This window comes from Canis lupus, chromosome 4 (genome assembly GCF_011100685.1).
Source record: "Canis lupus familiaris isolate Mischka breed German Shepherd chromosome 4, alternate assembly UU_Cfam_GSD_1.0, whole genome shotgun sequence".
Taxonomy (NCBI): domain Eukaryota; kingdom Metazoa; phylum Chordata; class Mammalia; order Carnivora; family Canidae; genus Canis; species Canis lupus.
The window spans coordinates 36,860,642-36,887,171 of NC_049225.1; the positions used below are offsets into that span (position 1 = coordinate 36,860,642).

General features: G+C 53.6%; 1 protein-coding gene across 3 annotated transcripts; it reads right to left on the reverse strand.

Moving 5' to 3' along the window:
- Positions 1-11,234: 11,234 nt before the first annotated feature.
- Positions 11,235-25,641, reverse strand: RGS14 (regulator of G protein signaling 14). Of its 3 annotated transcripts, none has more exons than XM_038534643.1 (15): positions 25,431-25,641; positions 17,631-17,652; positions 17,280-17,458; positions 16,833-16,925; positions 16,595-16,738; positions 16,185-16,328; positions 15,957-16,068; positions 15,530-15,633; positions 14,885-15,088; positions 13,096-13,172; positions 12,724-12,868; positions 12,560-12,641; positions 12,406-12,452; positions 12,216-12,330; positions 11,235-11,957 (listed from the first exon to the last, which is right to left on the reverse strand). In XM_038534643.1, exons 1-15 carry the CDS (start codon positions 25,473-25,475, stop codon positions 11,755-11,757), a joined length of 1,716 nt encoding a protein of 571 aa, XP_038390571.1. In that variant the 5' UTR covers positions 25,476-25,641; the 3' UTR covers positions 11,235-11,754. The 3 variants fall into 3 exon arrangements, with proteins under 3 accessions (XP_038390571.1, XP_038390572.1, XP_038390573.1); XM_038534644.1 differs by having other exon boundaries at positions 12,724-12,850; positions 25,431-25,640; XM_038534645.1 differs by lacking the exons at positions 17,280-17,458; positions 17,631-17,652.
- Between the last annotated feature and the right edge of the window lie 889 nt (positions 25,642-26,530).

Below are 26,530 nucleotides of genomic sequence, written 5' to 3' on the forward strand. Positions count from 1 at the left end.
CTAGCTGCCCTCTCTCTGTTCCCCAATTAACCTCACCCCTGAGATTCCTCCCAGTTAATTACTAATCGTCAGCTCTGCTGGGGGAGTCTGTAGTCAGGCTTTCCCTTTCCCCATGCAGAAACTCAGCCTGAAAGAGACCCAAGCCAGCTAGGGCACAGACACATTTGCCTTCAGGCAAAGACCCTTATGCTACTTAGGCACTTTATTCCCAGGGTCCCCAAAAAGATTTCATGGCTCCAGCCCCTTCTCCTCATTCTTAGTCTGACAGGACTCTTGTCTTGCCACAAACCTGGATGTCTGTGGATCTGTCTGTGGGTCTTAGGAGCATTTGGAGGAGAGGGAGCATGTGATGGAAAGAGTAATAGAGAAATCTGGGAAGGCTTCATAGTGTTGAGTCAGGGAGGGTCTCCAGTGTGTAACCACAAATCCAGGATGTGTCTGAGAGAATGTGGAGCCCCTGGCCAGATCAGGAAGGGCCTGGTCTGGGATCCCTGGGTGGCGCAGCGGTTTAGCGCCTGCCTTTGGCCCAGGGCGCGATCCTGGAGACCCGGGATCGAATCCCACGTCGGGCTCCCGGTGCATGGAGCCTGCTTCTCCCTCTGCCTTTGTCTCTGCCTCTCTCTCTCTCTGTGTGTGTGTCTCTTATGAATAAATAAATAAAATCTTAAAAAAAAAAAAAAAGGAAAGGCCTGGTCTGCATTTTAGAATGGTCTCTTTAGTAGGAGAAAAGGGGGTTGTCTGTCAAAGGGGGCAAGTCTGGAAGCAGAGAGACCAGCTAAGAGGCTGATGAGATGGTCTAGAGGAGAGACAATGAGGTCTGAATCAAGTGGAACAGGAGGGATGGAGAGAAGATGCATCCCAGGGATACTTTGACAATGGAATGGGCGATGGGGAGCGTGGCAGAAAGAGGAACTATATGACAGTTGGATTTCTGGATCAAGAAGCTGATGATGGCATGAGGTCTGTTGCAAAACTTCTAAAACCCAGAGAGGGCTCTTAGGGAGCCTTTGAGAAACTTGTTTCCCTTTCATGGGACTCTGGAGCCTGAATTGGGGCCCAGATTCACATGAATGATGAGAAGGGAGCTTCCCTTCTAAGAGAGGAAGATTGAACAGATCCAGCAGCAGTGGGTTCCATTCAAAATTTAGCTTGGGGGGATCCCTGGGTGGCGCAGCGGTTTGGCGCCTGCCTTTGGCCCAGGGCGCGATCCTGGAGACCCGGGATCGAATCGACGTCGGGCTCCCGGTGCCTGGAGCCTGCTTCTCCCTCTGCCTGTGTCTCTGCCTCTCTCTCTCTCTCTCTCTCTCTCACTGTGTGACTATCATAAATAAATAAAAAATAATAATAAAAAAATTTAGCTTGGGCAACTATGTGAGTAACCTGTCCAACATTATCCATCCGTCCATCCATTCATGAACCCACCCACCCACCTAGCCAGCCAGTCATATGTCTATCCACCCATTCCTAAGAACATTAGTTGAGTTCCTACTCAATGCTGAGCCAAGATTGGCTAGGCCAGCTCCCTCCTGATCTAATCTCTGAGTCAGCCTGGAGTGCTGAGGCAAGTCACTTTACCTATAAAATGGCAATCAGAGGGGCACCTGGGTGGCACAATCAGTTGGGCAGCCAACTCTTAAGTTTTGACTCAGGTCTTGATCTCAGAGTCATGAGATCAAGCCCAGCATCGGGCTCAACACTCAGCATGGAGTCTACTGGAGATTCTCTCTCCCTCTCCCTCTGTCCCTCCCACTCCTGCTCTCTCTTTCCTTCTCTCAAATAAATGAATAAATCTTTTTTTTTTAAATATTTTATTTATTTATTCATGAGAGACACAGAGAGAGAGGCAGAGACACAGACAGAGGGAGAAGCAGGCTCCATGCAGGGAGCTCAATGTGGGACTTGATCCCAGGACTCCAGGATCACGCCCTGGGCCAAAGGAAGGTGCTCAACCACTGAGCCACCCAGGCGTCCCATGAATAAATCTATAAAAAATAAAAATAACAAAATGGCAACCAGAGAAGCTCTTTTGCAGTGAGTTGAAGTCAATGAGCTAACTGACCCATCTCAGTGCCTACAAGAGTCCTGGAGCATGTGTTCTCTTCACATTCTTGTGCCCCTCTCCCTGTCCCTGAGATGGCTGCATTCCCAAGGTAATGGCCCCACTTCCTTTAAGTTCTCAGCCCTATTTCAGGTCAACAACTCCTCTTGGCTCATTAGTTGCCCTTTGATAGCTTGGGGCTCCCTGACTGAGCTGCAGTCCTATTCAATATCTCCTATTGACACAGACCCAGCCTTTCCTATCAAGGTAGATGGTCATTTCTGCACAGTTCCCTTTTAATGTGACAAAAGTTAACTAATTTGGGAGCACCTGGGTGGCTCATTCAGTTAAGCATCTGCCTTTGATTCAGGTCATGATCCTAGGTCCAGGGATCCAGCCCCATGTCAGGCTCCCTGCTGAGCGAGGAGTCTGCTTCTCCCCTCCCTCTCCCCTTCTCCCCTCTCTCCACTGTGCTCTCTCCTCTCTCTCAAATAAATAAATAAAATCTTTTTAAAAATGTTAGCTAGTTTGTACTTAATTTGTAAAGCATTGTGGAGTTATCCTCTGGGCAGTGTTCACAATGGACTCTCTGTCAAAGTGGTTGAAAGCAGAGAGCAAGGCCACCCTGGGTTTGGATCCCAGCTCCACCACACTGTGGCTGTGTCAGTTTAGGCCACAAAACCCTCAGGGAAGTGGAAGGGGTGTGAGGCAGAGGAGAGGTGCAGCTGGGATTGTTTTTGGGTAGAGTGACCGTAAGTCCTGGTTTGCCTGGCCAACTCCTGGTGTAGGGCTGTTGGCTGAGAGTTCCTTTCCACTTAAAAAGTGCCCTGGTTTGGAAAATCAGCCATATGGTCTTATGGCTTGTTCTGGGAGATTCTGGAGAACTGAGGCAGGCAATCAGCCACCTGCTGCTTACTAGAAAGGTCTCCATTCATACAAAAAGGAAAATAAAAACAAGCGTGCTTCTTCTTCTTTTTTTTTTTTAGATTTTCTTTATTTATTCATGAGAGACACAGAGAGAGAGAGAGGCAGAGACACAGATAGAGGAGAAGCAGGCTCCGTGCAGGAAGCCAGACATGGGACTCAATCGCGGGACTCCAGGATCACACCCTGGGCTGAAGGCAGGCACCAAACCGCTGAGCCACCCGGGGATCCCAACAAGCCTGCTTCTTTAACACATTGCTGTTAACAGAACACTGCCTCTCGTTCTTTTCTCTGCACCTCTTTAACCTACTAGGTTTTATTGTCTATGAAAGACTGCCTCTTGCTCCTTTCCCACCTACCATTACATATTGCTTTCCCTGTGTATTTACAATCAGTGCCAATGTTGTTTTTAATGGTTGCATCATGTTCTGTCGTGAACCTATTTTACGTAGTGAACCCTTGGGTGTCCCAGAAACGCATCAAATCGGAGGGAGCGATTTGGGTAAGATTGGGGTTTGTGCATGGGTGGGAGGGGTGCTGCTGAACCAGGGAAGTTCTTGTGTCAGAATCGTCCTTGGGCTCACAAACCTGTTAAAATCACATTGGGCTAGAGGCTGTCTGGGTCCAAGCACTCCCATCCACAGTGGGTCCAGGGACCTTAACCACAGGCCCTCTTCCTTTCCCCTGCCCTGCTCTGGTCAGACCTGATGCAGGAGCAGCAGTATCCAAGGTGCTCCTAATGAACCAGGAGTGCTTCTTTTTAATAAAGCAGTTTTTAATAAAGCTAGGAATTTTGATAATTTTGAAGCCTACCTGCCCTGCTCTCACGGAACTTGGGGTTTTGTGAAGGACGCAGTTATCCATCAAATGCACTATAGGAGATAGAATTATAAAATGCTATGGACAGTGGCCGCTTCTGAATGTATTTGGGAGGGTGGCTGCTAGAGCACTAGTCAAAGCACCAAAATTTGGGAGCTGACCAGAGTTGTTTTCAGGACGCCTGAGAGCTGCCCCTCTGTTCACCTCAACCTCCTTCTATTCACTTTCTGCCTCCTCTCAGTCTGTGACAGACTCTGCATGTCCCCCGAGTGATGACTCCTGCCCTGTCTGTCCATTTGCACTCTGGCCACGGCCTCCCCCAGATGGGGGAGCCTGGAGCCTGGATGATTGGCAGGTGTCTCACATTGAGAAATGGCACCCAGGAAGAGGAGCAGTTTTGGAAGGAAGATGCCAAGATCTGTCTGTACAGACTGTGTCTGAGGTACCTCTGGCATGAGCAGGTGGATCTGTGGGTCTGAAGCACACGATGTGCTCCTTACCCCAAATAGGGCCTCCTGCATGTTCCCAAGCCTTGATGAGCAGCATGCGGTCCGCTGATCAGAGCCAGAAATAGAGCAGGCTTCTTTGACGTCCTTCTCCCCCTCCTCCCCCTCCTGTCTCTCATCTCTCACCCAGCATTCCCCATTTCCCTTCAGCAGGAGCTCCCTAATCCTTTCGCCACCTCTCTGGTCCCATCCACCATCTCTCAATGAATGCTCTCCCTGCTTCTGCCCTTATGTCCCCCAATCCAGTTTCCAAAATAGCAGCCAGCCAGCTTTTCAAAATCAGTTCTGACTATGTCACCCCTCTCTTTTCAAACCTGCCGCTGCTAGTACTAAGACCAGTGTCCTGGCACAGCCCTGGGGCCCAGAGTGACTTGGCATCTTGCTTGCCCCCAGGGCCTCAGGTGTGGCCTGTGAAGATACACCGCGCTTCCCCCCCCCCCACCGCCAGGGAGAATAGGCACCAGCACACGGAGGAGAGATAAGGCTAAGGGCTGAGCCCAGAGGAGCACCCACATGTGGAAGAGGGCAAAAAAAAGAGGGGATTTCCCACTAGGAAACCAACAGATGTGACAGGGATTGGCTAGAAGAGCAGAAAAGCACGTGCCCCAGAAGCCAGAGTCACCCTCGTTTGGAGAGAGATACCCTGATCAGTTGGGCCAGATGCTGCAGAGTTGTCAGGTAATGTGAGAACAGAGCAGGTTTAGTGACCTGGCAAGCTGTCCTGGGGTAGTACAGGGGGCGGGGACAACTTGTAATGGGGTTGGGAAGGAGCAGGAGGTGGGAGCTGGGACAGCACAACCAACACAAATGTGACAGACTGACAGAATTTGGTCACGCCAATGAAAACAGCTTCCCTGGGAGCAGTATAACTGCTGAGCAGAGAAGAGAAGATCCCAAGAACAAGTGCTTGGGCCAGAACGGAGCAAGCTGTGGAAGTTGGCACAGCCGGCAGTTTCTGTAATCCTCGGCTAAGTTCCATCGGCTCCTTAAATATACAGTTTGCTGCCTGTAAGTTTTCTGCAGGACCTAAATTTTTAGGACAATCAAGAGAAGAAAAACTTACATTCCAGACCATCCCTCCATGAACTGGACTTTTTTGAGAACTAATGACCAGTGTAATCCCACAACAGGGTTCCTCCTGCCTCTTTTAACTAACATTTTTATTTTCCCAACCAACATATGAGCCCCACTCTGAGTCAGCATGCTGCTGCACATTGTGGACATGGCAGCGAACATTCTATCCCAGTATTTGGGCCGGTACCACTGCACACAGGTGCAGACATGAATGTGCATTGCATGCACAAGGGGCATCCTCTCTCTGTGGTCAAGGAAGCCATTCTCACCAATGGGCTGGGTGACATAACAGGGACCACCTACCACCTCCCCTTAAGGAACAGAGCAATTCCTTCCCTGGCCCTCTTGACTTTATCCTGCCTTTGAGAGGCTGGACTTTCATCTGAGCTTCCTGGCACAGGGCAGGCAGGGCCCTGACATGTTATTCTATCCAAGCCCCATTCTCCAGATTGAATACCATAGGCTATATTAGATCCATGGATCCAGGGCAGGGGCAGCTGACCCGAGGATGCCCCATCCTTGTTTGGGGATAAGTGTCCTATGTAATGTTTAATCCTGGTGGCCCAGGCACTGGTCACTCATTGACTGATGAGGTCAAAGTCTGTGTCCAAAAGAGCTGAGGTTGCTTTGGGCTTTTCTCAGAAATCACGTCTTCCCCTGCAGCTCCCTTCCTCATGTGGCTCCAGCCCTGTGCCTTCATGCTGGCCTCAGGGACCAGGCCTGAGGGTGAGGCTGCGGATAGCATACTCCCAGATGGCATTCTCATGTTCTAGCTTCTACATTCTAGACTTATAGGTTTAGACCTCAGGTCCTGAGCTCCACATTCTGGGCCTGAAGCTCTAGGCCCTGAACTGTAAATTCTCAGATGCAGGCTCTGGGCTCTGGGCTCCAGGATCTGAGCTCCAGTCTCCTGGCTCCAGTCTCAGGCATCCGATGTCCAGCAGAGCAGGAGCATTGCCTAGGCATTGAGCTCTAGGTTCTTGGCTGCAAACTCCAATCCGAGATTCCAGACTCCAGGTTTTTTTTTGTTTTTTTTTTAAGATTTTATTTATTTATTCATGAGAGATATACAGAGAGAGGCAGAGACACAGACAGAGGGAGAAGCAGGCTCCTCACAGGGAGCCCGATGCAGGACTCGATTCCTGGACCCTGGATCATGACCTGAGCCGAAGGCAGACACTCAGCTGCTGAACCACCCAGGTGTCCCTTAGACTTCAGTTTTTATTTTTTTATTTTATTTTTTTACAGATTGTATTTATTTTTATTTTTATTTATCTACTCATGAGAGACAGAGAGAGAGAGAGAGAGAGAAAGGGAGAGAGGCAGAGACACAGGCAGAGGGAGAAGCAGGCTCCATGCAGGGAGCCCGACGTGGGACTGGATCCCGGGTCCCCAGGATCAGGCCCTGAGCTGAAGGCAGCTCTAAACCGCTGAGCCACCCGGGCTGCCCTACAGATTGTATTTTTAAGTAATCTCTACACCCAATGTGGGGCTCAAACTGACAACCCTGAGATCAAGAGTCTCACGCTCTACCAACTGTGCCAGCCAGGGTACCCCTCCAGACTCCAGTTTTTAGACTTCAGGCTTTTGGCTCCAGGTTCTGGGTCTGGGCTCCAGACTCCAAACTCCAGCTGTATACTCCACACTCCAGGTCTGGGGTCTGGCTTCCAGCTCCTCAGCAATAGGGCTGGAAGATGGCAGCCTACTTGGCCAGTGGGGTTATTGCTGCCCACCTGTCTTCACGGGCTGGGACTTCATTCTGGCAGCCAGTATCCTGGGCTAGCCTGGAAGTGGATGTCAGTTCTATGGCACTTCTCCTTGGCCTCCTCCTTCTGTTCAACCTCTAAGCCAGTTCTCTGGACACCGGAGCTGCGATGGTCACAGAGCACCCCTTGCCTAGACCATGCAAGAGTCACAGGATACACCAATGTGTCCATGTTCTCAGCTTTTCTTGGACCTGCCAGGACCACCAGGGACATAAATGGTGCCTCCTATTTTTGTGCAGTGTTATGGGCCAGGGTTGCATCTGATTCAGGGTAACCAACCATGTGTGTTCCTCCCTATTTGGGCCTTTCTTTTCCTGTGAAAGCTGAATTCCATCCTCTAATCCCGCAGAAGCTGGTGTCACCTGACCAGCAGGCCAGGCCCCCTGCAGGGTGCACCTTGTGCTCACTCTTGGGGGTAGCGATGGCTGCCCCAGGGAGCATCTGCCCACAGCTGTGTCAGCACTTCCAACCAGACTCCAGGTGAGTAGCTGATGCCTCTACCTGCCCCCACCCTGGCCCAGAGCCGAGGTCATGGTGTGGTTTGTGCTTGCCCTGTGCCCATCTATACCATCCACTTTACTGTCCCCCATGAATTTCAAGAGGGGTAAGGGAACCAGAGACAGGTAACAAGTTTCTCTCTCAGAGGCTCAGGTCCTATGGGCATCCTCAAGGCAGTCACATCTGCTCTCTCTGCCTGTGTCCTCTGTAAGGTGGGGTGTTGGGGACTGTAGAACAGTCAGCAAATGTGTATTCTCTCCCTCCTTTCACTGGGTGCTAGGTAGACAGGCTGACTCCCCTCTAAGCTTCCCATCTGGTGGGGTGAGGGGAAACAGCTCCATGATTTTTCCCAACCACCCAGGAGTTCAGCTCCATGCAGTGCATTAAAACAGCCTGCGGGTTGACCACCTGGTGCCTTCTGCCCCTGGGCCTGGACCCCTATCACCACAGTGAGGGCCCAGGACTTTGAGGGATTCTGAGATTGCAGAGCTGGGAGGAGGGAACTGGGTCTCCCTCAGCCCAGGATAGCTTTAGCGGACATATTGGGGGATTGTGGCAGAGGGACACAACAGCCCAGCCAAAGTGGGCCAAAGTAGGTAGTGGCTGAAGCACCCAAAGAAGAGTTGCTTCTCCTTCTGGAGAAAGGGATGATGGGCCAGCATGATAAAGAAGTGGCCTTGAGAAGTTCTTTGTGTTATTATGAGTATTTTAGTTGCATCCTTTAAAAAACACTAAAGCTACAGTGAAAATTAAAGCTCCTTTAACTACTACCTCCAGTCCTGGTCCCCTCCCCATTTTCCTGTCTGATATGTATCCTCTAGAACAGTCTCTATTCTTTCTGTATATTTATAAGTGTGTCTCTATGTTTGTGGTTTATAAAAAGGTATCATGTCATATGCATCGCTCTATTTTCTTTTTACCAAACAATAACAAGTCTTGAAGAACTTTCCACAGCAGACATGCTGTACTCAATTCTTTGTCTGCCGTGTGGTATTGGCAGAGCAAAGACACACCACCACCTTTTTGTTACCCCACACCACATGCTATGTGGTTTTAATTTTTAGCAGAAACTCCCAAGCTGCTCCCCAGAGCAGCCATATCAATGTATCCTCCCCTGAGAGGGTACTGGCTTCCCATCAAGAGTTCCTACAGTATATGGGCCCTCCCTGGTGTGTGTCCCTAACTCAGACAGCCCGTATGCTGGTCAAACTCCAGCAATAAATTTCTTACAGGATCCTGGACTAGTCACTTCCCCTCCTGTAGCCTTAGAGTCATCCCCACCAGGCTATTTTGTCATGAGGATAAAAATGAGATAAAAGGATGGAACACACCTAACTTGGGGGCCTGAGTTGATGTGAATTTTCCTCCCTGCTACAGGAGCTAACATCTATAGAGGCTCTTCCACCTGACTCACGACCTCCTCTATCATGGGGTAATTGCATTTGTTGGTCCGTAAGAGTAGTAGGCATCACTGCTGGGTCTGGAGAAAGGCAGGGGTGGGTGAAGGGTAGGCTTGCCTGTAGGATCTGCCAACTTTGGGAAGATACCCATGTCTCATCTGATGTTCCTAACTCTCTATCCTGGCACATGGAAAAGTGTCTCTGCCCCCAAGGGAGAAGCCCCAGGGCCCAGAATGTATAAGGGATGTTCTATAGCCGATTGGGGAAGTGGTACAAGTTTGTCTCCCTACCCCTATCTGGCCACAGACTGTGATCCTGGTGCTATGCTGTCCCCTGTCCAGGACCCCCACTTCCCTGTTGTTCCTGCTTCCTTCACTGGGTCTATCTGAAGCTGTGGAATCATTTCCCACTAGGCCAAAGGGATACAGCAGTGACTAAGATGGACAGGGTCACTGCCATCAGGGCATGGTCATTACAGAGTGGGATGAGCACCATGAAGGAAGAAAACTGGACAGCATGGTAGAGAACAAAGTTGGGGAGTACTTCATATCTGGTATCAGTCTATTTGGGCTGTTATAACAAAAATACTAGAAACTGGGTGGCTTATAATCAACAGAAATTTATTCCTCACAGTTCTGGAGTCTGGAAGTCCAGGATGGAGGTGTCAGCACATTTGGTGTCTATGAAAGCCCTCTTCTAGCTTGTAGACAGCCTGCTTCTTGCTCCGTCCTCACAGGGTGGAAGGTGTGGGGGAACCCTCTGGGGTCTCTTTTATAAGGTTAGTAACCACCCTCATGATGGAGCCATCCCAAAGACTCCACCTCCTAATGCCATCACCTTGGGATTGAGATTTCAACATATGAATTTTGGTGTGGGGGTGGTGGTGGTGGGGACACACAAACATTTAGACCACAGCATCAGGTGACCAGGGAAGTTTCCACCAAGGTGTTCAAGCTAAACAATGAAGCAGGACTTTTGTGGTTATAGGTCTTAGAAAACCCACTCAGAGTCACAAGCACATGCACACAGAAAGGATATTTTGGCCCGCCTACATGAGAATGTCTAGGGGTAGTTGACTTCAGGCATGGGTGTATTTAGGTGTTCAGAGAAATTTTCTCAGGAATTTCCTCCCATCTCTATCCTGCTCTCCTGTGTTGGCTTCATTCACTCACAGGTTCTCTCCCTGCCTGTCCTCTGTTCAAATCCCCAGGAAGTGGTAGATGACCATGACTGGAATTTTCACTGGGGTCAGAGGATCAGTCTCGTACCACACTCTGATTGACCAGGCCTGGGTCATGAGCCCACCTCAGCAGCTAGGGGGTCTGGTCAACCCAGCCAAGCAAAATGGGCAGAGGGGGCAGAGGGGGCAGAGGGCTGAAGACCCCCAAGAAAGGCTTGGGTTTGACTTCTGGAGAAAGGAGGTGGGCCAGTGGGCCCCACTGATCTCTCCCAGGATTTTCAAGGGTGAGGTGCCATGATGGGGGTGGGGACACAGTTCCTGGCAGAGGGGACAGCAAGCACAAAGAACTGGAGTAGGGAAGAGAGTTTGACCTAAGAGGGGCAGGAGGGCCCCTCACTCCCCAGGTGTCCTTTTGAGGTTCCCACGTCTCCCCGTTTCCTCTGTCTCAGTGGCACCGAAACTGAGTCTGGCATCTCTGCCCACACACTGGGCCCTCCTTCTGGGAGGTCCTCCCTGCTCCCCCTCCCTATGAGAGCTGCCTAGGGACAGGGATGACCACCCAGCCAAAGCAGGCAAGGGACAGAACCTGCCCCTACCACAACGACCAGTAAGTATCCTCCACAAGACTTTAATGCATCCAGAGGAGCCCACAGCCATGTCTGCAGAGACACACTCAAGCACCAGGAGAAGCAGAGGACAATAATCAGATGCTGTCCTTGACTCAGATCCAGAGACTGAGGAATAGCATGATGACGGGTGGCAGAGGCACAGCTCCCTGGAGGGTTCTTCCCCTCCCTCCCCGTCCTTCCTCTCTCCCTCCCCCCTTTCTCCTTCCCTCCCCAACTCTGTCTCTCATATTCACACCCCAAATAACTCTGTGCAGTCAGGAAGAGAAGTTCTGACAACAGGAAGTTAGGGGGCATATTCTGAGGTCCCCACGGGCTTCCTGGCACTGACCTTGGTGACAGAGGCAGTGCAGTTTAGCGGGGGTACACCAGGTAGACTGGCACACAAGGAACACACATCACAGGAGAATAATAATTACTATTATAATAACAATATTGTACATCCAGGACAAACCCAGCTGCCCCAGGCCAACTGCAAAATCCATACATCCAGCAGCCTATGTGAGTAAAGTAAGGGGCTGCCCCCCTACACCCCCAAGCCTTACTCATACCAGCTCCCTGAGGAGGGGCCAGCCCTTCCTCCTGCTCCCTGCTGAGGCTTAGCACAGGGTGGGAAGGCTGGCACTGCCAACGCTGCCCCTCTGTGCTGGGCATGCCTGTACTGGGGAGGCTAGGCCCACCTCCCCTTAGTGACCTGGCAGCAAGGGATGGGTGAGCAAACCTATGAGGGACGAAGTGGTGGCAGCTGTGGGGTGTGGCTCCTCTGAGCCTGCTCGCCACCCCTTTCCAGCTCTTCCTGCGGGCCTGCCCATGGCAGGAAGGGGCCAAGGACACTCATGGCACAGACAGGGCATGCAGAGTGGGCCCACAGCATGCTTGGCCCGCCAGGTGCCATGCAGCCGGCCTGGACTGTTGGGCAGCCATCAGAGGGCTGAGTGGGCAGTGGAGTCTGAGGTGTCCCCCTTGGGCTGGACCTCTGATTCAGTCTGTGGTGGGGCCTCTTGAGAGTTGGGTCCTTGGGCAGGCAGCTGCAGAAATTCTGGAAGCACCAGGTCCTCTTTGCAAAGAAGGCCCCTCTGGTCGTGGGCTCCACTGCTCTGTACCCGATTCAGCAGCTCCACCAGGCCTAGGGGTGGCCACAGAGTCAAGAGGCCCACTGATCTGCCTCGGCCAGCCCACTACCATCTTGCTGCCTTTACTATGACCACAGCCTTCCTAACCCCCTTCCACCCTTCAGGACCTCTGGTCCCCCAACCCCAACAGACACTCTTCCAGCCCCCAAAGACATACAGGTCCCTGACTTAGCTCAAGTCTCTCTCCACAGCACCCACTTTCAATGATCACCAATGCTTCTGGTCCCTAGCTCTCACCATCCCCAAAGTACCTTCAATATCACAGGTCTGCCGCTTCCCAGTGCTACTACCAGGCCCCTCAGCCAGTGAGTTGAGGGACAGTGGAGGAGGGTGGATGGCCTTGTTCTGGGTTCTAGGCTGGCTGCCCTGTAAGAATGTGGAGTCAGAGCCACAGCTGGGAGGGGAGGTACAGTGGGGAGAAGGGAGAGCCCTTTCTCTCACCTGGCTGAAGCACTGGGGTATGTCTCCAATCTGGGGAGTCTTCACACCTGTGGCAGAGAGTGCCATCGTTAGTGTTTGTCTCCTACCTGGACCCCTTTCCTTCTGGGCCACAGCCACCTCCAGGGACCAAGCCCCCGGGCCTTTGTTTCTCTACCTGGAAGAGTGTTCAAAACCAGTCTCTGGGCGGCCACTGAGCTCACTAGCTTCCCCAGATCCAGCGGCTGCTTCTCACCAGGCTGTGGGGACAAGTCAGCAGCCCGCTCCCTGCCACCCCTCCCCTGCCCCGCTGTCGTCCCCCCCCCCCTCCTTCCCCCTTACCAGGCACAGTGCCACCTCTTGCGGGCTCAGGCCATGCTTCGCCAGAATGGGCTGCAGCGCGTCCTGCAGCCGCTTGGTGGACTTGGCGGAGATCCGCACCACGCGCTCCTGAGCCACCAACTCGAGCCTGCATGGGACCCTCGCACTGCAGAAGGGTGGAGAGCGGACCTACCTCTCCCCCAACCCACCAGGGATAGGTCCAAGAGGGGCGGAGCCTCAACTGGGGAGGTGGGATAACTTCGGGGTGAACCCTTAGCCTCAGGTATGCCGTTAGCCCCAGGGGCAGGACCTGAGAGGTAGAACAACAGCCTGAACTGGAGCCCAAACAGGTGTTGAGACCCAGGACCCAAGCCTGGGAGGAGAGGCACTCACTCGAAGGTGATCCTGTTCTCCAGCCGCACCTCCTGATCCGCCAGCACGGTGCAGTCCTGATCCAGGACCAGGGCCTTCTACAGATGCCGGGTAGGTCTTAGAGTTCCTCCCTTGCCACCCCCAGCCAGCCCCAGGATCTGAGGGAAACACCTCACTTCCTCCCATGGCCCCCACTGGGGCCCCTAAGTCAGAGGGATGGGCCAATGGGCAGGTAGGTGGTAGAGATGCAAATGGAATAAGACAGCTGGCTGGAGTTGGAGCCTAATATGCCCAAGTCCAGGCAAAAGTATGGCAAAAAGGCTGGACAGCTTTGGAAAAGAAATGGTGTTATAGGAAGCATGGGAGTGGGGTGAGCACGAATGGTAATGGGGCTGCTTGGATAAGGAGCAGGACTAGGTTCTGGATCATGGAGCTACCTCTTCCCAGGCTAGGCCAGGCCAGGACCTGCCTCTGGGACAGCTGCTGCCTTGTCTCTCAAGCATGTGAAACTCAACCAGACCAGCTGGATGCATTTCCTTCCTCATCACCCACCTTTGATCAGCTACCCAGGCCTTGTCTACTTCTCTCCATCCCCACCTACTAAGGATACTCCTCGTCTCCTCACTGCAACAAGAGCCCCTCCCCCAAGACCGCTGTGAGGCCAGAAGGATGTGAAGTATCTGGCGCAGGGCCTGGCACACAGTAGGTACATAAACAGTAGGTGTAGTAACTACTGCCCCTATAGGCCCCACTGCCAGCCCAGGGCAGGGAGGCAGCCTCTTCAGGGATAGGCCGATGATGTGCTGCAGCGACAGGTGGAGTGTGGGTGGGGAATTATATTTAGCAGTCGTGAATGCCCGTCTGGGCTTCAGAGGCTGCATGGGTGGCCTGAGTGGGCAGAGCTCCTCCCACAGTTGCCCTCACAGTCCCATTCTCCAGGTCCTAGAACTTGACCTGCATTTCTTACCCACATCTAGGACTTCACTTAAGCTGTTTCCTCTGCCTAGAATATCCTCTCCCAGAGCCAGGCAAACTCTTCCACATCCTCCTTCTCCCTTCAACAGCTGCCTCTTCCATGAAGCCTTCCTGGAACCAGCCAGAAAAGCCTACCTTCCCCCAGAAACTCTCTGAAGCTTCAACTTCTCTTCCCTGATCACATCCTGCCTGGCTCACTTCTAGCCTATGGATCTGGAAGACAGAGCTCAGGCCTGGGTCCCTCTGCCCACCCACCTGGCAGGGCCTTAGGTCTTGTCTGGGTGAATGAAATCCTGTAGGGTCTCCCTAGAACAGAGCATTCTTTCTTTAGATTCCCCTCCCTTACTGGCTGGTTCAGTTTAAAGTGAGTTTGTCCTTATACTCCTCTTTAAAGCTTAATGCTAGTTTGCATCTCAAGTAGTTTTTCTTGGGCTAGGTGCGTTTGGATGTCCCTGATGGCCATTTCAAGGATGGCCAGTAGGAACTCTCGGAGTGATGGGAGAAACTCAGCTCTGGCAGTGGTTCTCCTCCACTCTACCTCCCTAGAGCATCACAGTGAAGATGATGGGTGTGCTGGAAGCTCTGGGTGGGGGTGAGTGGGGGGAGGGGATAGGATTTTCATGGGATGAGACTGGAAGCCTGAATTTGAGGAATTGGTGCTGGGTTGCTTTGGAATTGGGCATGGGGGGAGGGAACGGTTGTGTTGGGGACTAGAATTAGGAAGGGAGTGAGGATAAGAATGGAATTGGGATTGAGGTCATAGCTGAACAGAGAGAGGAATGGGGTTGGAGTCAGGATCGGGAAGAGAGAGTTGGGGACCAGGCCAGATTCACACCTGTTCATTGCCCACCAGGTAGACCTTGATGTCAGGTAGAGAGAGACCTCGTTTCTCACAGATGCCTGCCAGCATGGCACGGATTGTGAGGCCAGGTCGGGCCAGGGCCAAGGAGGCTGTGCCATCTGGCAGGTACACGCAGCAGTACTTCCCTGGCCGGCTTTCACTCTCACCTTCTGTGCTCCCAAGGCTCTTCCGGTGGCTCTGATTCAGGACAGGAACAGAGGGAAGGTCATGTGTACACATTCAGGGACATGCAAAGAGGTACACAGACAGGTAAACTCACTGGGGCACACACATACATGAACACACATACCTAAGGGTACACTTTTAGGCAGGCAAAGACACTCTTCCTACAACATGTATATGCTCACTCAGATGTAGGGGCACCCAGAGATAGGTCCTCCCACCGGCCCATATGCACCTGCTGTGTACACTTAGGCACCCACACGTGCACACACACAACCTAACCCTTGCCATGCATGGGGCCCAATGTGGTGGGGACAGGAAGAAAGTAAGGAGTATGAGGGCTTGGTAGGAGGGAGGTGGAAGTGGGGACCATGACTAGAAATGATGGCAGCCCCACAAAGGTGAGTGAGTAGTGGCCCTGGCCTGCACCTCATCTCCTCCCAGCAGCTGGCTCACCTCAGATTTGCTGTTGACAAAGGCAAGGAAGCCAAGGTCCAGGCTGGCAGATGAGTTGAGGGAGCCCTGGGACTCTCTGCGCAAAGGAGCCCCACCTGCCAGTTCTATGAGAGAGGGAGCAGTGAGCAGAACAGCCCCTCCTCCCTACACCCCTTTCTCCACAACTAGGTGGATCTGGCTGGAGCCCTCTCGCAGGAGTCTAACGTGGCCCGGGACCATGGAAGTGTTGCTACTAAGAGGGCTTCCTAAAATTCTGGGGTCTAGCCTGGAAACCAAAACACCGGGGAAACGTGATGGTCAACAGGGATCTCTATTTCGGTTTTCACAGATTTACAGATGTCCATGGAACAAAGTAGGAGGAAGGAAGAATTACCAAAGCTTGCCCGACCTCCCACCGCAACTCTTCTCTATGGCCTCCAACCCTCACCCTTGCGGAAAGACTTCCGGAGCGGGCGACCCCCAGAGCCCTCAGCGGACGGCAGGTGCCCCAACTCCTCCACGCCCAGAGGCAGCGACTTCCCAGACTTCAGCTTCGGCTTCTGCGGGTACAGGAAAGGCGCTGGCGCCAGGCCGGGCTCCAGCTCGCCTGCAGACCAGGGGCACACCCCTACAGATCTGCACCTGGCCCCCGCTTCCCCCAGCCCCTCGTCCGCACCTTCCTCGTGGAGTCAGGGCTGCCCGGGCTGGAGGATCCAGGTTCCCGCAGGGGACGTCCCTCGGCCTCCGCCAGGAGACATTCGCGGTACAGCGGCGACTTGACGAAGCGCGCGTAGCTATCGAACTTCATCAGGTTGAAGATCTGCAGGCCCCGCGCGGGGAAGGTGAGCCGGGGGCGGGGCGGGGCGGGGCGGGGCGGGGGCGGTGCTTGGCTCGCAGCCCGCCTCCCCAAGCCCTGAGTATTGGCCGGAAAGGCTTTAGCCCCTCCCACCGGCCCCTTGGCCCCGCCCCGCCCCCTCGGCCCCGCCCCAGCCTCCGCCAGCCTCCGCCCCCGGGCCTGGCCCCGCCTCTTGCGCCTTCCTCCAAGGCCACGCCCCCTAGCCCCGCGAGGCCGTGGGAGACCCCGACCTGGAGCTGCTGCGCCCGGAACATGTCCGGTCGTGGTTCGGCCAGCACCTCCTCGCCTAGCCAGGCCTGCCGGTCGATGTTCACTGGGCTCAGCGCCTGGCTAGACAGGAATTCCTCGTAGATGTGGCGGGCCTCCTGAGCAAGCTGTTGGAGGAGGGACAAGAAAAGATGAGGGGCATGGCCCAGGGCATGGCCCAGCTCCGGTCCCACCACTCCGCCCCCGCTCCCCTTCCCTCACCTGCTGCGTGTCGCTGGCCGGGATCTGCTGGAAGCGCTCGCAGGCCTTCCAGAAAGTGACATTCTCGGCGCTGAACTCCTTCTTCAGGAACTCCTGGCGCAGAGAAGGAGGAAATCAGAGGCACAAAGACCCGGTCAGGGAATTCCATCAAAGACACTGGGATAGAGATAGGGCCAAGAAGCCAAGTCAGGCAGATAGGGCCAGACAGATGGGGCCAGATTGGAAGGCGTACAAAGAAAATGAGAGGCAGAGACAAGGAAAGGTCCCTGCAGAGAGAAGAGGAAGAAGGTGCCAAAGAAGGGCCAGAGGAGGCAGCCAACAGAGGAATACCATTCTGGCCAGCCTGAAGCTCCATCCACGTCCTCTCCCATGCCCGTTGCCCACCCCTGCAACACACACCATAGTGGCCACTGCCATCTGCCCTCCCAATCCCGCCCCAAGGCTTACAGTGAAATAAGCCAGCCCCAGTGGGTCCTGCAGCAGCCGCTCGAATGACAGGCCCCAGCTGGCCACAGGCTGCTCCTCGGTGGGGAAGGGGCTGCTGGGGCCACTGGGGAGGCTGTGGATACTGAGGGAGCTTCCTCGGCTCTCGCCCTGGCCCTGAGGCCCTGCCGTGCTGCTCAGCTCTGTAGGTGGATGGACAAGGGGCGGTAAACTTTGTGGCCTTCCCCAGCCCCTGGCCCAACCCCATCTGTAGGTACTTTCCCTGGAAAGACAGCAAGTGACAGGGACCCCACCCTGTTTCCACATACCCTCCCCCACCCCAAGCAAGCCTCCTCCATACCCTCTGTCACTTACCTCCGTCTGAGACAGCCAGAACCTATAAGAGACCCAAGGTAGGCAGTCAGAGCTCCAGGTGGATTCTCAAGGGGACAGTTCTGGGTTCAGACCCCAGGACTGGAGCGGTGTTCTCCTCCACCTGGAGGGCCGGGCCATTCCCAGCCAGGTCACTGCTTGCTCAGCATTTTGGTCTGGCTCCTCCTGGCTCCCCTTCCATCATGTGCAAACCACTGTGTGCTGGGACTTATGCCAGTTACTTTCTATTTGCTCCTGGTTCCCTCCTCCCTCAGCACGTGCTAGGTAAGCCCAGGTGTACAGCATGGTGGGTTATCAGCATAGACTTTGAATCTTGTCTTTGCCATTTACAAGCTGTGTGACTTGTTACTTGCTTGTCTCCATCTGCAAATCGTGTATGATGATAATAATAGTAGCTTACTTCCAGGGACTGTTGTGAGATCAAATCAGTTTAATAGATTTCTAGCATCTAGAACAGTGGCCGGCATGTGGTAAGTGCTGTATGGATGTTTGCTGGTGTCTCTAGCCAGTGATCTTTTTTTTTTTTTTTAAGATTTATTTATTTATTTATGATAGACATAGAGAGAGAGAGAGGCAGAGATACAGGAGGAGGGAGAAGCAGGCTCCATGCTGGGAGCCTGACGCGGGACTCGATCCCGGGACTCCAGGATCGCGCCCTGGACCAAAGGCGGCGCCAAACCGCTGAGCCACCCAGGGATCCCCTAGCCAGTGATCTCTTTGTTGTAACTGTTTCCTCTTGGAGAGGAAGACCCTGAGAGACCCTGGGCCCCACTCCACCTTAGGCTGGTTCCAGGATGCTATTTTATAGTATAGAACAGTCATTCTTAGACTCTAGTGTGCACTGAAATAACCAGTAGGAGCCCACCTCTGGAGATTCAAACTCAGCAGGTCCAGGATGCGGCCAGAGACTCTCCATTCCCAACAAGGTCTCAGGCAATGCTGATGCACTGGTCCATAGACCACACTGTGAATAGCATTGCTATAGAGACCAACTCCGTCCTTACCCCACCCCCACCCCACACACAACTCCGACTTCTCTGGGAATCCCAACCATTAGTGAAATAGAAACCCTCCTTTCAAAATGACTCTCGCAGTGATTTCCGTCGGTCCTTCCTACCTTCCTAGCAGCTCCTCCAGCTTCCTCCTCATCTCCTACCCACACAAGGTGGCCTCTACCACTCCTTGCCCTTTCCCCCTCTTACATCTCCCTCCCAGATCCAAACCCATATAGCCAACTTCCTGCTAACATCTCTGCCCAAATGTCCTATGAGCCCTTCCAACTCAGCCAGTCCCAAAGGAAGCCACCTCTGCCACCACCAAATCAGGGCATTGAACCCATTTCCCTACATCCTTCCTGTCTTTCTTCCCACCACCTGAGTTCAATTATCCCCAAGTTCTCCTTCTCTCTAGCATCCTATATTCTCACTAGGCCTGTCACAGGAGTTTCTACCACCTGTCCCTTTGTTACATCCCCAGGAAGCCTCTCCCTGCCCTTCCAGCTGGAATCTCCCTCTTTGCTCCCCACTCTCACCTAGGAACACTCAGATCCCACATCTGTGGGCCAGAGTTGGCCTGCAAGTATGTAGGACATTTTTTTCATTTTTAGTTTATTTATTTACTTTTCAAGATCGTATTTATTTATTTGAGAGAGAGAGAGAAAGAGAGAGAGAGACAGATGGAGCAAGAGAGAGAGCATGAGCAGGAGAAGGGGTAGAGGAAGAGGGGGGAGCCAACTCCTGGGCGAGCATGGAGCCTGATGTGGGGCTCCATCCCAGGACTGGGATCATGACCTGAGCCGAAGGCAGACACTTAGCTGACTGAGCCACCCAGGTACCCCTCATTTTTAAAAGTGTTTCCCACATTTAAAAACCAGGGGTCTGGGATCCCTGGGTGGCGCAGCGGTTTGGCGCCTGCCTTTGGCCCAGGGCGCGATCCTGGAGACCCGGGATCGAGTCCCACATCAGGCTCCCTGCATGGAGCCCGCTTCTCCCTCTGCCTGTGTCTCTGCCTCTCTGTCTCTCTCTCTCTCTCTGTGACTATCATGAATAAATAAATAAAATCTTTAAAAAAAATAATAAATTTCTAAAAAAAAAAAGAAAAAAAAAAAAAACCAGGGGTCTTATATAAACTACTTCCCAGCATGACAACTTTGGCTGGCACTCAGCAGCAACTGCCTTCCCTAGATGGGGCTTATGTTCTTTTTAGGGGTCTCTGAGGCCAGTTTGATGCATTTATGCTACTTATGGCGAGAGATGCTGCCCCAGACTGCCTGAGTTCCAGGTTGTGCTGTGTGATCTTGGATAAGGCGCTATATCTCTCTGTCCTTCAATTTCTTTTTTTTTTTTTAATTTTTTATTTATTTATGATAGTCACACAGAGAGAGAGAGAGGCAGAAACATAGGCAGAAGGAGAAGCAGGCTCCATGCAGGCTCCATGCACCAGGAGCCCGACGTGGGATTCGATCCCGGGTCTCCAGGATCGCGCCCTGGGCCAAAGGCAGGCGCTAAACCGCTGCGCCACCCAGGGATCCCTCAATTTCTTTTTCTATAGAAATGGAGCAAATACTTTTCCTGACTTCAAAGGGTTGCTGTATGTAAATAAGTTAAATATATAGTTAAGGAACTCAGAACACTATCCGGCATGAACCATACTGTTATTGCTGTTGTTATCTTAGTATTGGTGTCTGACCCTGCTCCACTTTCGAGTTTGCTAGCCCCGCGACGGAGGAAAGAACACAGGTGTTGGGGTCTGTCAGACACAGATTCAAATCCCAGCTCTGACCTTTCCCAGTTTTATGGCTTTGGGCTCCTCCCTGAGCCTCCTCTCCCCCTTGGAGTGTGGAGGTAAGAGGCTGCTGAAGAAGAACGAAAGTTTGTGCAGAATGTGGCTGGGAGTGGAACCCATCTGTAGGCATCTGCCCTCCCCACACGCTCTCCCTTGGCCCACCGGGCTCACCCTAGCCCTCGCCCTCCTTCCTCAGCACCCTCGAATCTGACAGCTTCTTCCCTTCTTCCGAGTCAGCTCCAGTGGCTGCTGGAGGAAGTCCCAACTCCCAGGGTGCGTGAAGATGATGAGTTGAAGCCCAGGGTCCCAGCCTGCTGCCTCCATTCCTGGTACCCTGGTGCACCTGCCTGTCCTGCCTGCTCAGGGCTGCGGGCACCATCTTCTGTCCAGGGCTCCTCCAGGAACCATCTTGCCTCCCCCTCTCAGGTGGCCTCCTGGTCCTCCCTCCCCCCTCACCCACTGGCCTCTCTGCTGCTTGCCCTCCTTCCCCGGCCTCAGCCTCTCCCTAGCTCAGAGCCCCCGTGGCTGCTGGGGCGGGTGGGAGCTGCAGATAGGGCCCAGGCACCTGGGGCTGTAGGCAGCCCATACTCCGATTTTGTTTTATTCTTGACATTATGTTGAATTGACTGTCAGTGTCTTTAGGCTGGCTCCCAGGTCTCATGAGCTCCCTGCCTGGGGGGTGGAGGGGGGAGCAGTTGCTGGGTTACAGCTGAAGCTTAGCCTGGGCCTGACTAATGAATCCCTATAGCCTCCCCCATTTCCCTCTCCCTCACTCCATCCTACACTTTATCACACACACATCTTCACACTCCTGTTTCCTGCTTCACTGCTTTCTCCTGCTGGGTATCTGCTCCTGCTCCTCTCACTGAACTCACTGCTCTCCAGTCTTGGCTCGTCGACACCAGTCCCCTCCAAACACCAGTTGTCCTGAGCCCTCCAGCCCACCACACTTCTGCTCACCCATGTCTAGGCCTCTCTCTCCTTACAGTTTGGTAGCTCCCAGAGAGCAAGCCTGATTTGTAGAGGGAACCAACCTGAGCCCCCTCTCACAAGCACCCTCTTGCTCTGGGGCCAAGAAGCAGCCACTAAGGCCCTAGCAGTCCTCCTCTGCCTCCCATGAGGCCCTGCACTCCCTTCACCAGAGATCCTTCACCTCTGAATGCCCCATCTCTGTGGCCTGCAGTTCACCTTTGCCAGTCCCTCTTGCCCTGCTGGTTGTTGATCTGGATCGTGGGGACTGAGGTGGGAGGGAGTTAGGATAGAGTCTGGTTTCAGTTCCACCATTCATGAGCAAGTAACTCTCACCTCTGGGCCTCAGTTTTCCCCCTGGGTAGAATGGGGCTCAGCATCCCACTTTCTTGGGGCTGCTAGGAAGAATGAGCACGTATGTGAAAACAGCAGGTACACAGCTGTCAGGGGCTCTGCGGACCAGGGCTCCAGGCTGCCCAGGCTCCGTGGCCTGGGGAAGTTGTGCGGAGGAGGGCTGGCCTTACCCCACCCTGGCTTGTCTGAGGAGAAGTGGTAAGTGAATGGGAGAAAAGGGGAAGAAATGATGAGGAAGGGTGTGGTGGAAGGTGACACTCCTGACCCATGGTCAGGCTTCAGTTTGGCATCCTTTTTTCTTAGACCCTGGAAGAGCCACTGGTATCTAAGGATACTAGGGTGAGAGTGGAGTGGCCCAACATTTCTGACCTCTAATTGTGTGACGGGCACTCTCGGACATACACATCTGTGTTCTCACTCTATCTTCAAATCTTTATCCTGTGTAGCAGGTGTTAATAGCCCTGTTTTACAGATAAGAAAACCTAGACCCAAAGAAGTTGCATAGCAGGGAAGCAGCTGAGCTGAAGTTAAAAGCTAAGTGTTCCCGAGTCCCTGGGTGGCTTAGTGGTTGAGAGCCTGCCTTCAGCTCAGGGCGTGATCCCAGGGTTTTGGCATCAAGTCCCACATTGGGCTCTCTTCAGGGAGCCTGCTTCTCCCTCCACCTATGTTGCTGCCTCTCTCTGTGTGTCTCTCATGAATAAATAAATAAAATATTAAAAAAAAAGTGTTCCCAACCGGAGCCTGAGTCCTGCCTCCCACTAAGCTGCCTCCCTGTGTAGACAGGAGATGTACAAGGGGAGCTGGGAGGCCCAGGGCCTCAGCCCTTTGGATACAGGTGGGCCAAAGCCATTCAGGGGTAAAGGGTCCAGGGGGTCCTCTTGAACTCCACCCTCTGGAAAGGTCAGACCTCAAAGGGAGAGCCAATTTACTTAGCATCTTCTGTGCTGGCACTCTGTACCATCACCTCAATTGATCCTAGTTTGGGGAAACTGAGGCCCCAAGATCCTCTCTGGGTATATGCAAAGAGAACCCTGAGTGCCAGTTCCCTTCAGCCTGAGTCAACCCTGTGGAGACAAACCCTAGCCCAGGCTGGATGCCAAGAATGCAGGCAGAGCTATGGTAAGGTCTCTCCAGGTGGAATGGCTAACTGGGCCCCCTGAGAGTGACAGGATATGATAACCACCACTCTCTAGGCTTTAGGCCCAACCTCCTCTTAGGCCATGTCCCTGTACACACACCCTGTGTTGCCCCACATCTAGCCCCTTCCCCATGCTACCTCCTCTTCCAGATGGCATATGCTTTCAAGAACTTCATACCACAATGCCCAAAGTGATCCAACAAGTCAGTTCTCCCATCCCAGGTCTTCCTCAAGCTTTCTCTACCCTGGACCTGTGGCTCTTACTCAAATCTGAATTTTCTTCTAGTATTTGTACCTGTGTCTTTATGCTTTGCCAGACTGGGAGCTGCTTGAGGGCAGGAGCTATGGCAACACGTTTGGGTCTCCAGTGCCCAGGACAGGGCCAGCGTAGAGCAGGCCTATGGAGGGGCTGCTGACTGAATGACTGCCTGAACAAATGATGTGGTAGTCAGGGTCCTGTAAAGATGTCTCTGGGAGGGGGCTGGGAGCCATCTCTAAGTGACAGGTTTCATTGCGACTGCCTGACAAGCTGAGTGGCAGAAAGACGAGGCTGACAAATGAAGCTGCTGCAGCAGGGAATAATGGCAGCCCGTGGGTGGAGGTGGTGGCAGGGGGAGGCAGGGGAGCACAGAGCCAGGCAGTTCTGGGAGGTGGGGGAACAATGGCATTGAGTCAGAGAGGTCGGGTTCAAATGCATGCCCCTCAACTTGCTGGCTGCCTTCAGCCTGTCACTCCTCTGAGCCACCCTCGGGAGGTAACTCATGAAAGGAGCTTGACGCCTGGTCCACACCTGTCTCTGTGTGCATCCCTGCTGATGCCTGTCCACCCCCCCCATGTCAGCCGAGCATGGTCTCAGAAAGATGACTGGTGGCCAGCAAGCAACCAATTTGTGACCTTCAGGATTCCGAGAGGTGACATGGAGAGTTCAGAACAGACCCAGGAAGGGGTCTGTGTGTGTGAAGATTGAAGGTAAATCTGTGTGTGAAGGTTGTTGCAAGGAGCCAGGGCTGGAGGCAGAATTGGGTGCCCTCCCTCCTCTGAAAGACTGATGTTGGGGCAGAGAAGCCATAAGTTGACGTGGGAGGGGCAGAGACTGGGTCTGTCTTGAGGCATCCTCAGTTGCCCTGCAGTTCTGGGCACTGCTCAGAAGCACCAACTTAGCTGCCCTCTGGGGTGAGATTGGGAGTGGACATTCTCCTGGGCCTGGACATCTGAGTGTCATGCCTCTGGGGTTGGAGTGTGAGGATCTTAGGTTCTTGAACTTTCAAAGTTAGGTTGATGGTAAAGACAGTGAGTTGAGGAACTGGGCCAGCCTGGTGGGGTTTGCCTCTCTCCTACCCAGCTAACTGGGGCTGGGCAATAAAGAGACACTGGAAGAAGGAGAGGAGGAGGAAGGTCTTTGGAATTAGGAGGCAGGAGTGTGGGGTAAAACCTCAGTTTCTGAATGAAGCAGGGGACCCTTGAAGAGGGGCTGAGAATGAAGGGAGGCATTGGGCTGACGTTTATAGAGGCACCACAATGGGCCAAGGGCCTCATATTCATCATTCCACTTAATCATATCAACAAGCCTTTGAGAATTGTTCCAATTTCCTCATTTTACAGGTGAAGAAACTGAGGGTCAGAGAGGACCTCTAGTAAGGGATAATGGAGCCACAGCTGGAACCCAGGTTTCTCTGGACCCATTGGTTTTGTCCCATAGTCCTAGGCCGGGGCCAGGTTAGAGGCTAGGACACTGTGTGGCCTTCCTGGGGTTGTTAGGAGGGACTGGGGCTCTGCCAAGTGGGGTGGTATGCTAGGGAGAGAAGGAAGGCCCCACACAGCCTGCTCCATCAGCTGAATGAATAAAGAAGCTGGACTGTCCAAGCACAGCTCTGATTTGGAGGCCAGGCAGCCAGGGAGAGGGTTTAGGGGGTGGGTCGGCTGCAGTAGCCAGGGCATCCTAGAGCCCAGCTATTCCCACCCTTCCTGGTAGCCCAGGAATAAAACAGACAAGCAGCACCAAGCTGGTCTGACCCCGCTGACCCTTCCCAGGCCACCCAAAGACTACTCCTTCTGGCAGGAAGCCTCTGGAGCAGGTCCAGCTGAAGGGCAGTGACCCACTGAGGGTTACCCTTTACCTGACCTTGGGTGTCAGGATATGGGTGAGGAGGGGAAGGCCGAAGCTAGGTGAGATGTGGGGGTCTGGGCCACTGTGGGGGTTGCAGGGGTCAAAGGGCATGCCAGGTGTTCCTGCTGCCCTAGGATGTAGGCAGCCCCAGATGGTGCCAAAGTGGCAGGAGAGGGAAGAGTGGGGACCAGAAGCCTATGCCCACTGTATCTGCTCTCATCTCAACAGTTGCCCCAGGTCCAGCAGGGTCATCTGGGGGGTCCTAGGGTAGGGCACCAGGTCCCACTGCCTGCTCCTGTTTGTACCCCAACTTCTCCTGCCCTCTGGCAGCATGCAGGCTCTTGCCCAGCCCTGCCGGGTGTGCCTCCTGAGCTCCACCCTGGGTGTGCCCACCCCCTCCCCACGGGCCTGGCCTGGAGCCCACACTCACCATGCGCCCGTTGGGGACACCCAGGTGCTTGGGCTTCCCCGGCATGCCGCCGCTGTTCACGGGTCCCTGCCGGGAGGAGTGCCCACCATGGGGACCATGGGCAGCCCCGGCCTGAGCTTGCACGGCGGCAGGCAGGCAACGAGAGAGCTCAGCTCTGCTCCTGAGGGCCCTTACATCCTGAAACACAGCTCACTACCTCTTTTCTCTGCCACAGGAAGTGTCTCTATAGAAACCGAACCACAGAAAGAAGCAAGGTCTAAGAGAGTGAATGCCTCTTCCTACACACACACACACACACACACACACACACACACACACACAGGCACGTTCACATGCACATACACATGCCACCAGTGTGCCCTTGGCAAACGCCCCACACAGTCACCAGCACATCAAAGAGGACTATGTGTGCCCAGGAAGAAGCCCAGTCTGGTCTGGCCCAGACCAGGGAGCTCCAGGGTCGCGTCTGGGCACACAGAAGAGTGCACAGACTAAGGGCACACTTAGTCACCTTTATGCACACTGGAAAGGGCTCGTGTGGACATGTGTACCAAATATGCACACATGGACTCTACTCAGCACACACTGGTCTCACACCTGCTGTATGTGTGCTGGGTATATGCACACTCAGTACCCCTCCCCCAGGCAGTTATGCACATGCACTGCCTCTTATCTCCAGATAAGATCTTGGAGGCCCAGCCTCGTGCCCAAGTGTACAGACAGATGGACACCTTGTGTGTACAATCATGTGCAGACAGGCTATTCGGGTGTGAGTGTTACAAACACATAGTCTCTCCCTTCATAAGAAACCCCTGGGTGTATATATAGTCCCTTGGACAGGGGCATGTGGCAGGCACAACTGTATACAGGCACATAGATGCTCAGCTCCCCCGGCGATATGTGCGAATAGGTATGCACATGCTTCTCCCCGGAGCAGGGGAATGGATCGATTGCATCTATGTGTGACACCTGTGCATTCATTCTCAAGTAAAAATCCCACCTTAGTGTAGTACCGTCAGCTGAAGAATGACATGCTGCCTCCCAGCCCCGGCCCAGGGTCAGCCGAACTCGGGGCTCTTAGCCAGAGTCCTCAGTTTGCT